At 44.5% G+C, this 14,655-nt stretch overlaps 1 protein-coding gene across 2 annotated transcripts in view; it reads left to right on the top strand.

Annotated features, from left to right (window-relative positions):
- ADAM9 (ADAM metallopeptidase domain 9) overlaps positions 1–14,655 on the top strand; it is a 65,841-nt gene that overhangs the window by 34,319 nt on the left and 16,867 nt on the right. For both annotated transcript variants that reach the window (XM_050939989.1, XM_050939988.1), the window contains 5 exons: positions 5,120–5,185; positions 5,723–5,794; positions 6,594–6,763; positions 8,076–8,157; positions 11,821–11,954. In XM_050939989.1, the coding sequence (XP_050795946.1) occupies positions 5,120–5,185; positions 5,723–5,794; positions 6,594–6,763; positions 8,076–8,157; positions 11,821–11,954 (524 nt within the window). The remainder of the gene's footprint in view (positions 1–5,119; positions 5,186–5,722; positions 5,795–6,593; positions 6,764–8,075; positions 8,158–11,820; positions 11,955–14,655) is intronic.

Raw genomic sequence — 14,655 nt, forward strand, 5'->3', positions numbered from 1 at the left:
GTAGATACGCTAGAGGATATGGATAGGGTCCAGAGTGACCTAGAGAAATTGGATTGGGCCAAAAGAAATCTGATGAGGTTCACCAAGGACAAGTGCAGAGTCCTGCACTTAGGACGGAAGAGCCCCATGTTCTGCTATAGGCTAGGGACCGACTGGCTAAGCGGCAGTTCTGCAGAAACGGACCTGGGGATTACAGTGGATGAGAAGATGGATATGAGTCAACAGTGTGCCCTTGTTGCCAAGAAGGTTAATGGCATATTGGGCTGCATTAATAGGAGCAGTGCCAGTAGATCAAGAGAAGAGATTATTCCCCACTCTTCGGCATTGTTGAGGCCACATCTGGAGTATTGCATCCAGTTTTGGTCCCCCCACTACAGAAGCGATGTGGACAAATTGGAGAGAGTCCAGTGGAGGGCAACGAAAATGATTAGGGGGCTGGGGCACATGACTTATAAGGAGAGGCTGAGGGAACTGGGCTTATTTAGTCTGCAGAAGAGAAGCGTGAGGGGGGATTTGATAGCAGCCTTCAACTACCTGAAGTAGGGTTCCAAAGAGGATGGAGGTGGCAGAGGACAGAACAAGAAACAGTGGTCTCAGGTTTCAGTGGGGGAGGTCTAGGTTGGGTATTAGGAAAAACTGTTTCACTAGGAGGGTGATGAAGCACTGGAATGGTGGGTTACCTAGGAAGGTGGTGGAATCTCCATCCTTACAGGTTTTTAAGGCCCGGCTTGACAAAGCCCTGGCTGGGATGATTTAGATTCATAGATTCTAGGACTGGAAGGGACCTCGAGAGGTCATCGAGTCCAGTCCCCTGCCCTCATGGCAGGACCAAATAGACATTTATCTAACCTGATAGACATTTATCTAACCTATTCTTAAATATCTCCAGAGATGGAGATTCCACAACCTCCGTAGGCAATTTATTCCAGTGTTTAACCACCCTGACAGGAACTTTTTCCCTATGTCCAACCTAAACCTCCCTTGCTGCAGTTTAAGCCCATTGCTTCTTGTTCTATCCTTAGAGGCTGAGGTGAACAAGTTTTCTCCCTCTTCCTGATGACACCCTTTTAGATACCTGAAAACTGCTATCATGTCCCCTCTCAGTCTTCTCTTTTCCAAACTAAACAAACCCAATTCTTTCAGCCTTCCTTCATAGGTCATGTTCTCAAGACCTTTAATCATTCTTGTTGCTCTTCTCTGGACCCTCTTCACTTTCTGCACATCCTTCTTGAAATGCAGTGCCCAGAACTGGACAGAATACTCCAGTTGCGGCCTAACCAGCACAGAGTAGAGCTTCTCATGTCTTGCTCACAACACACCTGTTAATGCATCCCAGAATCATGTTTGCCTTTTTTTGCAACAGCATCACACTGTTGACTCATATTTAGCTTGTGGTCCACTATAACCACTAGATCCCTTTCTGCCATACTCCTTCCTAGACAGTCTCTTCCCATTTTGTATGTGTGAAACTGATGTTTCCTTCCTAAGTGGAGCACTTTGCATTTGTCTTTGTTAAACTTCATCCTGTTTACCTCAGACCATTTCTCCAATTTGTCCAGATCATTTTGAATTATGACCCTGTTCTCCAAAGCAGTTGCGATCCCTCCCAGTTTGGTATCATCTGCAAACGTAATAAATGTACTTTCTATGCCAATATCTAAGTCATTGATGGAGATATTGAACGGAGCTGGTCCCAAAACAGACCCCTGCGGAACCCCACTTGTTATACCTTTCCAGCAGGATTGGGAACCATTAATAACTACTCTCTGAGTACAGTCATCCAGCCAATTATGCACTCACCTTATAGTAGCCCCATCTAAATTGTATTTGCCTAGTTTATCGATAAGAATATCATACGAGACCATATCAAATGCCTTAGTAAAGTCTAGGTATACTGCATCCACCGCTTCTCTCTTATCCACAAGACTCGTTATCCTATCAAAGAAAGCTATCAGATTGGTTTGACACGATTTGTTCTTTACAAATCCATGCTGGCTATTCCCTGTCACCTTACCACCTTCCAAATGTTTGCAGATAATTTCCTTAATTACTTGCTCTATTATCGTCCCCAGCACAGAAGTTAAACTAACTGGTCTGTAGTTTCCTGGGTTGTTTTTATTTCCGTTTTTATTAATGGGCAGTATATTTGCCCTTTTCCAGTCTTCTGGAATCTCTCCCGTCTCCCATGATTTTCCAAGGATAATAGCTAGAGGCTCAGATACCTCCTCTATTAGCTTCTTGAGTATTCTAGGATGTATTTCATCAGGCCTTGGTGACTTGCAGGCATCTAACTTTTCTAAGTGATGTTTAACTTGTTCTTTTTTTATTTTATCTTCTAAACCTACCCCCTTCCCATTAGCATTCGCTATGTTAGACATTCCTTCAGACTTCTCAGTGAAGACAGAAACAAAGAAGTCATTAAGTATCTCTGCCATTTCCAAGTTTCCTGTTACTGTTTCTTCCTCTTCACTGAGCAGTGGGCCTACCCTGTCCTTGGTCTTCCTCTTGCTTCTAATGTATTGATAAAATCTTCTTGTTTCCCTTTATTCCCATAGCTAGTTTGAGCTCATTTTGTGCCTTTGCCTTTCTAATTTTGCCTGTGCATTCCTGTGTTGTTTGCCTATATTCATCTTTTGTATCTGTCCTAGTTTCCATTTTTATATGACTCCTTTTTATTTTTTAGATCATGGAAGATCTCATGGTTAAGCCAAGGTGGTCTTTTGCCACATTTTCTATCTTTCCTACCCATTGGAATAGCTTGCTTTTGGGCCCTTAATAGTGTCCCTTTGAAAAACTGCCAGCTCTCTTCAGTTGTTTTTCCCCTCAGTCTTGATTCCCATGGGACCTTACCTATCAGGTCTCTGAGCTTACCAAAATCCACCTTCCTGAAATCCATTGTCTCTATTTTGCTGTACTCCCTTCTACCCTTCCTTAGAATTGCGAACTCTATGATTTCATGATCACTTTCACCCAAGCTTCCTTCTACTTTCAAATTCTCAACGAGTTCCTCCCTATTTGTTAAAATCAAGTCTAGAACAGCTTCCACCCTAGTAGCTTTTTCAGCCTTCTGAAATAAAAAGTTGTCTGCAATGCAGTCCAAGAACTTATTGGATAGTCTGTGCCCCACAGTGTTATTTTCCCAACATATATCTGGATAGTTGAAGTCCCCCATCACCACCAAATCTTGGGCTTTGGATGATTTTGTTAGTTGTTTTAAAAAAAGCTTCATCCACCTCTTCCACCTGGTTAGGTGGCCTGTAGTAGACTCCCAGCACGATATCACCTGTGTTTTTTACCCCTTTTAGCCTAACCCAGAGACTCTCAGCTCTTCTGTCTCCTATGTCCATCTCCACCTCAGTCCAAGTGTGTACATTTTTAATATATAAGGCAACGCCTCCTCCCTTTTCCCCCTGTCTATCCTTCCTGAGCAAACTATACCCATCCACACCAACATTCCAGTCGTGTGTATTATCCCACCAAGTTTCAGTGATGCCAACAATGTCATAGTTGTATTTATTTATTAGCACTTCCAGTTCTTTCTGCTTATTACCCACACTTCTCGCATTTGTATATAGGCATCTAAGATAGTGGTTTGATCTTGCCTCCCAGTTTTGCCCTGATCCTCCTTTCTCTCTGCCATTATAGCCCATGCTCCCTCTTGTTTCTGACTCATCTCCCAGGTCCCATGTTCCCCACTTACCTGTGGGTTTTTCTCACCTGTCCCTGTCGAACCTAGTTTAAAGCCCTCCTCACTAGGTTAGCCAGTCTGTGTCCAGATAAGGTCTTTCCCCTCCTCGAAAGGTGAACGCCATCTCTGCCTAGCAGTCCTTCCTCGAATAGCATCCCGTGGTCGAGGAAGCCAAAGCCCTCCTGGCAACACTATCTTCGCAGCCAGGCATTCACTTCCATGATGCATCTGTCTCTGCCCGGGCCCCTACCTTTGACAGGAAGAATCGAAGAGAATATCACCTGCGCTCCAAACTCCTTCACCCGTACTCCTAGAGCCCTGTAGTCACTCTTGATCCGCTCAGTGTCACACCTCGCAATATCATTTGTGCCCCCATGGATGAGTAGCATGGGGTAGTAGTCAGAGGGCTGGATAATCCTCGACAATTCCTCTGTAATATTTTGGATACGGGCCCCTGGCAGGCAGCATACCTCCCAAGATGAAATGTCAAGGTGACAGATGGGTGCCTCCGTTCCCCTCAGCAGAGAATCTCCGACCACCACTACCCTGTGTTTCCTATTCACAATGGTGGCAGCAGACCTCCCAGCCTTAGGGGTACGAGGCTTCTCCTCCTTTACTGTAGGGGGTGATTCCTTCTCTCCTGTATCAAGAAAAGCATAACGGTTACCTATTACCACGGTGGGAGGGTTCAGAGCAGGGGTGGAGCACTGCCTGCTGCCAGAAGTAACCAGCTGCCAGTGTCCACCCTGAGCCATCTCCTCCTGCACCAGTGGTGTGTCAGCAGTCCTATGTACTGGGACAGCTACCTCAGCTGTCTCCACATGGACACTGTCCAGGAATTGCTCGTGGATTCGGATGTTCCTCAACCTAGCCACCTCCTCCTGTAGCTCTCCCACCTGCTGCCTGAGAGATTCCACCAGTAGGCACCTTTCATATTGGATGCCCCTCACAGCCTGGATATCAGTAAGTGGAAATTGTAAGTTACAGTCCCTGCAAAACCACATCAGGATCTGGGTAAAAGCATCCATGCTCAGGTGCTCTGTCTGGCTACAGGCGCAGGTGGAGGAGACAGAAGCAGTGCTGGTACAGGTGTTGCGGGTATTCCTAACCATTGTAAGTCTCCCTCTGTCAAACTCCCTCTCAAACTCCCCTGTCTGCAGCCCCCTTTCCACTCTGCTCCCCTGGTCGCTCTGCCTCTGGCTTAGTAGGTGTAGGTCCTGCTTTGAGCAGGGGATTGGACTAGATGACCTTCTGAGGTCTCTTCCAACCCTAATCTTCTATGATTCTATGATTACATTAGTAAAGCACTTGTTTTACTGAGTGTGAAATATGAGCATGGATTAGGATGAGCTCACTTTGTTTATACAGATGAACTTGGTAAACTTGTAGTTGATTACAAAGAAAATATGTTTTTTTTCTTCCTGTTTGCAGAGGAGAAGAGCTATACTTCCCCAGACAAGATATGTGGAGCTGTTCATAGTTGTGGACAAAGAAAGGGTAGGATTATATATTGGTTTTTCCTTAGTTCTTTGCTTATGGCGGAGGGAGATGCAACTTAAACACCCCCGCTCCAAATAATTATAAAACATTTTAAGGCAGAGTATCAATATACCTTTCTGTACTAAAACATTCTTTCAGCCTCATTATTACAAATGGATTTATTAAAAGACAATACCAGACATAACCTAGACAATTCAAATATATATAATGTTACTACCATTGCAAAATAGGATATACCGTAAAATGTCAGAGGGTCAGAGCTTTACATTCAAGGATTCTAATGGTCAAAGGAGAATATTTCCCTTCCTGTTGTGCCTCTCTTGAACAGATGATGATCTGACTGCATCTATAAAGGTGCTGCCTACTAGTTTGCCCTCTTCTAGTGCTTTTTTTCTGACAAGTTCCAGGCTGTATCTTCCAAACATGAGAGTTGGAGCCTGACAATAATACTTAAAAGATCTTGTTCTTCCTCTTGTGTCTTATAATCGTGTCAATCACATCTTATTTCCATTAATAAACCTCTTTATCTTGCAGTATGAGCTGTTGGGTAGGAGTGAAGTTGCTGTGAGAGAAGAGATGGTGCATCTAGCAAATTACCTGGATAGTGTAAGTTAAAGCTATACTGTGTCTAAATTGGCAATAATATTGAATGTTGTAGCCTTGCAACTTAAATGTTTAATTTTATAAATTGACCACCTTGCTAAGCAGGGTCAGGATCTGGTCAGTAAGTGGATGAACAAGGGAAATCCAGTGTCCTGTTGGAAGTGATGTTGATGATTCAGTGGGAAACACTCCTCCCTTAGAGTTACCATTGAACCAACGACATCTCACCATGGAGCTAGCGGGAGCTGTAAGGTGGTGGTAATATTTATTTACCAAGGATTGAGTTGGATTCTGCATAACTGGAAATCTTGAAATCAAAATTGTTTATTTTTATAAAAGATATTCTTGAGTTCAACCATAACTATTGGTTTTGAAGCAGGAATTAATTCAGGGAAATGTGGTCATCTGTATTATCCAGATGAGGTCAAACTATGATCACAGTTGCCTTTTCTGGCCTTATGAACTATGGATCTGTTGTGCTGTTTTAATTTGACTTTGGTTTGCTGGGGACACTATTTGCTGGGGGTTTGTGTTCAAGAGCCTTTCTATTTGTCTATCTTCAGTTTTTCTATAGCACCGTATCACTGTGGTATATAGGCACTAGTCCTTTAGCCCACTAAAATTTAATAGCAGGGCATATACGATTTGGAAAACTGACATCCTTATTACATAGGAAAACTGAAAAATTAGATTTTGACAGTGTGATTTATATATAATACTAAAAACGATTTATCCTTATGGCATGCTTATATCTGGCCATCCTTAGCTTCACTCTGCATTCCCCTTTTCTTTTCCTTTTCAGATCTACATTATGCTAAATATTCGCATCGTGCTGGTTGGCTTGGAGATCTGGAAGAATGAAAACTTGATTAGCACAGACGGAAGTGCCGGCGATGTGCTGGGGAACTTTGTACAGTGGCGAGAGAAGAATCTTGTCACGCGTCGACGACATGACAGTGCCCAGTTTGTTCTGTAAGTGCTGGGAATCTTTTTCCTTATCCAGAAATAATTGTAGAAAAGGGCTTTGCTAGGAGACTTTGCTTACTTGTATTAACTAGTAACTTCAAACATACAGGTTACATTCCATGAAGATTCCATGGTAACGGCTTTTCTATGAGCAGTCGGAAACAATCTGCTGCACATGCTGTTTACTGAAGCAGTGTGAACATTCAGCAACAACTTGTTTCATCTTTCAGAAGCTTCCTCTGCCACCCACTAGAAGACAAACATCTGTTTCCTGACAAATGGGGATATCACTAAAATTAGAACAATTTTTGGGTTGTTCTGAATGTGATGCTGCTTAATTTCTCTATTACAAAGCTCACAGCTGTGGGTTACTTCACAGAGAAGCCTTTGTCACATCATGTATTGGATAGACTTGTAGATCTAGACTTTTTTCCCTTGAAGGCCATAACTATCACAGCTGTGGAGTATTGAATGTTGTGGTTTAATGGAGCACAAGCTGTTTCTGTAATCAATATCCAGAAGCTAGTTACATGATTTGAGCCTTTCTGTGTAGAATTAGCTTGTGTTTCTCCAGGTCACTAGCACATTTGCATTGTTGCACTATTAGCACCACTTTCTTAAGCTGGAGTTTGTTTAATATTTGGAAGCAGCATGTGGGACGTGCTTGTTACTAAAGTACTCTGTAGCATACTGTACTGAGATCACATGATCAGGGCTTGGTAACCTACAGTGTGTCAGAAGGCAGCTTGGCAGGTAGTCCTTCCAGCAAATTTATTTCACACACAAAAAGCTTGATATTATTGATAAAGTTTGGTATTAAGTCTTCACTGTACTCTTGCCTGTTATGCAAGGTAAAACACTGTACATGCTATAGTATTACACTCAGACTTTCTATAAGAACACTGGAGAAACAAAATTTAAAGACTCAAAGGGGAAGCTGAGGAAAGGAAAGTTAATGGAGAATGACAAAGCAGCCACTACAATACAAACTTAAAGAAAAAAATAGGGTTGGTATATTACTTACATTTTTATTTTGGAGTGGAGTGGGTATTGACTCGCTCTAAATTATATGGGCCCAGTTTTAAAAAAGCAAACCATTGTCTAAATAAAATCATGGTATTGATATGAGCCATACTTTCTTAGCACTGTACCTCCTGTTAGATAATTGAAAAGCAGAAGCAGTATTACTACTGCTTTTATGTGGCACAGAGAGATGCACTGAGCTCTTGCACAGCTGGTCATTGTATTATAGGCTGTCATGCCTCCAGCACAGTGATATTGATTCTTCCTTAATTTTTTTCTTTCTAATGTGCTCTAGGAAGAAGGGGTTTGGTGGAACTGCAGGAATGGCCTATGTTGGAACAGTGTGCTCCAAAAGCCATGCAGGAGGGATTAATGTGGTAGGATATCTTTAATACCCCTTTAAATAAAACTTTAATGTGTACTCTGTATCTTTAATATAAAAGGGAGACAGTATTAAGGATCTGACAACCTCTAGAAGCAAGAGAATTCTTAATAGCTGCTGCTTTCTGCCTCCTTTGACTCTCCCCTTTGTGTATATACTGTAACTCAAAGTCCCAGATTAGGTCATGTTCTAATACCCTAGGAGCTGTCAATGCCATTCCTCTGCAGCCAGCATTGAGTATCAAAGGCCTGGCTCCTTTCTGAGAGGTGCTGAGCCCCCGTATCTCTGGTTGAAGTCAGTGGGAGCTATGGGTTGTTGTGATAATTGGATCTACACATTTACCCTAATTGGGAACTGAACTGTAAAAAATGAAAGTTCAGAAAATGTCACAATAACTTGTACTAACAAATGCTGATGGGGAAAAGGTGCAAAAAAGAGAGAGACTGGATCAGTCCAAACAAAAAGGTCTTTTGGTATAATTCAAGGTATAAGATCATGTCTGGTAAACAAGAACAGTATGGGACCGGAAATCAACTCACCAAAATTGGTGTTGGAAACTAGACTGAATTGGCGGGGGCCTTAAAAAAAAAAAAAAAAAAAAAAAAAAAAAAAAAAAAAAAGAAGAGAGAGATCGGCTGCTAGGGAAAGCTGGCTAGTTCTGGGCTGGCTGACTGAAAGGCGAGAGAAGAGGAAGGAGCAAGCTTTGCCATCATGGCTGCCAACTCCACTGTATCCTAGAGCCCCATACCTTGTTTTTCCCAATCTTGAAAGATGTCCTGACCAGCCTGGGCCAGAAAGAAGTAGCCAGATGACTTGGCCACATCCATCAGCTCTGGCTGAATCCCCAGCACTGCCTGGGATGTGAGAGTTTGTCATTGACCCCTCCCACCTGTGTGTTCTTTTCCTTCCCCACCTTATGCCTTCTTTTTTCTGTCTCTTTCCTCTTTTGTTTAATGTCTGGCTTAGCTGGCCAAGGCTATATTTTGCAATACTGCTGTAAGCCTGTAACCAGAAAGAGGCAGCTAAAAGCAGTGCTGTAAACAACCCAATGCTGGTACAAGTTTGCCAGGTCTCAGAGTGGCTAATAAAACTGTGTGCTGGACCTATGTTTTTCCAGCTGTGAAGTTGCAAGTGAAAGACGACACCAAAGACAGAAACTACATTTTTCTATCTTTGCTGTTCTTTTCTCTCCCTTTGTTTTGTGTGTGTGTGTCTTGTTTTGCCTTCTAGGAAACGGGACTGGACGTTAACAACAACAGCAATAATGACCGCTCCAGCCCATCTCAATTAACTTCTCTTTTCCCCCAAAAAGGACAGTTAGTTATTACCATTTTTCATACTATCTGAAAGACTGTCAAACAAGAGTTTTTTTCTCTTTCTACAAACTGTACCCAGCTTAAGGGAAGAAGAAAAAGGAATGATGTTAAAATGAAGGTCTTATTTAATACTTCACATTTCAAGTGCTTTAACTGTTTTTCCTTCCTTTCTGTATCTTTAATAAAAAATGAGAAGGATTTGTGCCATGGTACTAAGCAGGCTGAAGTCTCGGTGTTCCACACTCTGAACCTTGTTTAACGCTGTTTTCATGTTGGACAATGCCTGGTTTACATTAACACTTTTCACTCTTTGAACCCATATATCCCATCTACATTAATACAGCAGAGTGCTCCTGTAGAAATCTATCCCCAAGTCTGTGCATGACCTTTGGATTCATAAAGGGCACTGCCAAATCAGAGGGCAAGGATTTAGCTAGGCAACTATGCTGTTGCTTGAAACTGCAATGTAACTTCAGTATCACTGTTGTGAAAATTAGAGATTCACAGCACTATGACTGTGAGAAACTAAAGCAATATAGAGATGGGGCTTTTCAGCCACTCCACAAGCAGCGTCAGGAACAGATTTCAATAAGGAGTCAATTAACAGAACTCCTCATTTAGACAGTTTGCCAGCACCAAAATCATCATTGTGCAATCTCACTTCTTAGGAATAGTTACAGAAGACTTGCGTCAGAGATACTCAAATTGTAGCTTGCGTGGCTGTGAAAGGAGGTGTGCATTGGTCTGGGGGTGAAAAAAAGGCAGTTGTTTAGTTCCTGGGCTAGTACTCCAGTGGCTGATGATCTCTCTAACTCTGGCTAGGGAGGTGTGATGCCACTAGTGTAAACAACAGTGCCCTGTGCTCTGGAACTTTAGCTGCGCAATAGTGCAGGTGTGGTGGCAGATGGATACCACGTGTGTTTTTAGTCTAACTAGTGTCACTCTTGGATTTATAGAACAACCTCATAGCTGCAGCAACGTTCAGTTCCTCTTTTGTTTCTCATGCACTTAGTCTCTGTGATCAGGTAGCTTCTCTACTAACGATCACAATTGACACTAAATGACACCCTTGAGGTTTTTGTTGTGTGGATACGTGCCCAGTGGAAATTGAACTGGGATCTCCCAATTTATTTCAGAAGGCAACTAAATTAGTCAGAGTTGCCTTTCAAACAGTTGACTTGGAGCAGAGATTCTCAAACATTCCCATAATATGCTCCAGATTTAATAAAGTGAAGATGACTCTGCCCATCCATGATCACATGACCTCTCTGGGACTGGTGTATATGGAAAAGTAGTAGTAAGTTATTTGACATAGTTCAGCTCCTATAATGCTGTGTAGCAGCTAGAAACAGCAGAGAGAGCACCGAGTGACAGACAAGAAGGTGCTCCACAGGCCACCAGTGATCCTGGACCAGAGGTGGAGAACCATTAAGCTAGGTCAGAGGTGGGCAAACTACAGCTCCCGGCCCACATCCGGCCCACAGGACTTTCCTGCCTGGCCCCCAAGCTCCTGGCCTGGGAGGCTAGCCCCCAGTTCCTCCCCTGCTGTTCCCCCTCCCCCGCAGCTTCAGCTCACTGTGCTGCTGGTGCAATGCTCTGGGCAGCAGGGCTGCGAGCTTTTGCCAGGCCGCAGCCCGACCCAGTGCTCTGTGCTGCGCGGTGGTGTGGCTGGCTCCCGCCGGATGGCACAGCTGCCTGTCTTGGTGCTCTGGACCGTTCGGCTGTAGCGCTGCCAGCCACTGGTGCTCCAGGCAGCGCGGTAAGGGGACAGGGAACGGTGGGGTTGGATAGAGGGCAGGGGAGTTTAGGGTGGTGGTCAGGGGGACGGGGATGTGGATAAGGGTTGGGGTGGTCAGAGGGCAGGGAATGGGGGGTTGAATGGCGGCAGGGGTTCCGGGGGGCAGTCAGGAAGGAGAGGAAGGGTTGGATGGGGGAGTGAGGGGTGGGCAGGGAGCCCAAGGGCGTTGGATGGGGCAGGAGTCCTGAGGGGGCTGTCAGGGGCGAGAAACAGGAGGTGTTGGCTAGGAGGTGGGACCGGGCCATGCCCGGCTGTTCGGAGAGGCAATACAATTTTGGAAACTTGATGTGGCGCTCAGGCCAAAAAGTTTGCGCACCCCTGAGCTAGAGACACAAGGCTCTATAACCTATTACCAATTTACTGGTCAACTATGTACTCGTACAAGTTAGAAAACAAAAATTATCTAGGTTACCCAACTTTGAAGATCACGTTAATGCAGTGACTAAGCCTAGTACAAAGTTTCTGAAGGTGCTAGGGGAACATTGGCTTTCTTCCCAGTACAAACACTACAGTAATTCACTCTTTTTGTTTTGGTCTTGTGTAGTTTGGGCAAATAAGTGTGCAGATGTTTGCATCAATTATGGCTCATGAGCTGGGTCATAACCTGGGAATGAACCATGATGATGAAAGAGTTTGTCACTGTGGAGCAGAAAGCTGTATTATGAACTCTGGAGCATCGTAAGTAATTTTCCCTTTATGCCAGGTTGGAGGATATGTCCGCAGATGATGATCAAAGATTTATAGGACACAGTTACTATTCAAGCATTCTTATAAACAGCTAATTAATTTTCACAACAGGCTTAGGAGGAAGGCAACTATTAGGGGTTATCAACACATGAAGTTAATGCAGAATAAACTAGGCTGTCCACTTAAAGTGGACTAAGCTCACCTGCGTCTCCTGATGGCATTCTGCACCAAAACATAAAAGATTCTGCACACAGTATTTTAAAATTCTTCAAATTTTATTTGTCAAATAAATGTGGAGGCTCCAGCATGGCATTTGGGAGCACAGGCCGCAGGTGCTGATGGGAGATCACTGTGCAGCTCCCCTCCTCGGGACATGGACTTAACGGTGAGGCTGCACCCAACCCGGACACAGCGCAAAGACCAGGTGTCATAAACATACAGCTAAGGGTAGCATAAAATCCCTCCTTTACCTGTAAAGGGTTAAGCTCAGATAACCTGGTTGGCACCTGACCAGAAGAACCAATGAGGAAAAAAAGATACTTTCAAATCTGGGGAGGGAAAAAGGCTTTGCTTTGTGTTCTGTGGGTGTTCTCTCAGAAAACAAAGAAAAAGACCAAGCAAGTAATCCAGCTCGTACTAAAGTAATACATCTAATATTACAAAAATAGTAAGTAATAGTGCATTTAAAGTATCTTTTGTTTTAGCTTGTAAATTTGTCCTGTGCTAAGAGGGAGGTTTACCCCTGTTTTTGTAACTTTAAAGTTTTGCCTAGAGGGAAAATCTTCTGTGTTTTAAATCATTTTGTTACTCTGTAAAGTTATCTTCCATCCTGATTTTACAAAGGTGGTTCTTTTATCTTTTTTTTTTTTTTTTTGGTAAACTTTTTTTAAAAACCTAATTGTTTTTCAGTGTCCTAAAGATCTGGGGGGGTTGATCTGTGCTCACTTTTAAACCAATTGGTTAGAATATTATTCACAAGCCTCCCCAGAAAAGGGGGTGTAGGAGCTTGAGGGGATATTTTGGGAAGGTAGGGCTCCAAGTGGCCTTCCCAGAATGTTTGTTTAAATCACTTAGTGGTGGCAGCGATACCAAGGGCAAAAAAGAAATTTGTGCCTTGGGGAAGTTTTAACCCTAAGCTGGTAGAAATAAGCTTAGGGGTTTTTTCATGCGGGTCCCCACATCTGTACCCTAAAGTTCAAAGTGAGGAGGGAACCCTGACATGGTGGCAGCAGTAATAAGTAAGAAAATGCATTAAAATATCTTTTTTTCCCATTGGTTCTTTTGGTCAGGTGCCAACCAGGTTATCTGGGCTTCTTAACCCTTTACAGGTAAAGGAGGGATTTTATGCTACCCATAGCTGTATGTTTATGACACCAGGCCTGCACCAGAAACACCTCAGAGACCTGTCCCATGCCAGGTGCACTAGATGTGGGCAGGCAGGATCCAAGTGTAGAGGGGATCCAGGTGTGGCTTGAGAGGGTTTGGGGTGGGGCAGTCTGGGTGCAGGTGGCTCAGTGGGGGATCCAGGTGTGTGGGGTATCTGGATTCACAGGGGCTTGTGGGGGTGTTCTGGGTGCAGGGGCAATGGGACTGTGCAGGGGGGTTCAGGTGAAGGTGGTTGGGGCTCAATGGGGAAGTGTGGGGGGAGGGGACAACTCAGCAGTGGGGTCGGTGTGGGGAGCTCAATGGGGGAGGTCCAGATGCTGGCAGAGTGGGGCTCACTGGGGTTGGAATCCAGGTGCAGGTGGTTGGGGCTCAGTAGGGTGGGGATCTGGGTGCGTGTGGCTCGTTGGGATGGTCCAGGTGCAGGGGGAGTGTGGCTCAGTGGGGTTGGGATCCAGGTGCAGCTTGTCGGGGCTTGGTAGGGTGGGGATCTGGGAGTGGGTGGCTGGTTGGGATGGTCCAGGTGCAGGGGGAGTGCAGCTTGTCGGGGCAGGGGAGATTCTGGGTGCGGGCTGTGTGTGTGAGACTCAGCGGGAGGGTCTGAATATGAGATGGGGGCAGATGCGGGTGCAGCTCCCTGTACAGTGATCCCTCCTCCTGCAGCTGAGGAGCGATGGGTGCAGGAAGCTTCCTGAAGTGGGGGAGAAATCGGGGGGTGAGTCTGACACGGCCCCGGATGGCGTGCAGGGGAAGAGGAAGCCCAGTCCTCCCCAGCCCAGCTGGGACTAGCAGTTAAGCCTGGTGCAGGGTAGGAGGCACCAGACGGGTCCTTCCCAGTCCCGTTCCCAGCCCCACAGTGATCTGCCTCTCTGCCAGCTGCCTTGGGTACCCGAAACATACTGCTGGAAGGGGTCGTATGACCGTTCTTGTGGCTTCCCTGTCAAAGTAATTTTTCTACAGGGAAGCAAAGATATCTGCCTGGGACATAAATTCTGCGCATGTGCAGTGGCGCAGAATTCCGCCAGGAGTAAAATTGCACAAAGGCACTTTTAGTGCAGAATAAGAAATGCCTACATGGGGAGCTAGTGTGGAATAGCTATTGCACTTTAAATTCACAACCTAGCTTATTTTCATTAGCTTGCTATGTGGACAACCCTATATTATCCTTGTGTTTGGGAGCTGAAAGGTTACATGACTTAACTCAGGAGTTCATGGCTCCCAGACCTTTGTTTAGGTGATACCTATTCCCTTGTATTGTATTATTTTTCTGATTGTGACTCTGTTTGTTATTTTGTCTTCAGGAGGTTAT

Source organism: Gopherus flavomarginatus, chromosome 2, assembly GCF_025201925.1.
Source record: "Gopherus flavomarginatus isolate rGopFla2 chromosome 2, rGopFla2.mat.asm, whole genome shotgun sequence".
In the NCBI taxonomy this organism is placed as follows: Eukaryota; Metazoa; Chordata; order Testudines; family Testudinidae; genus Gopherus; species Gopherus flavomarginatus.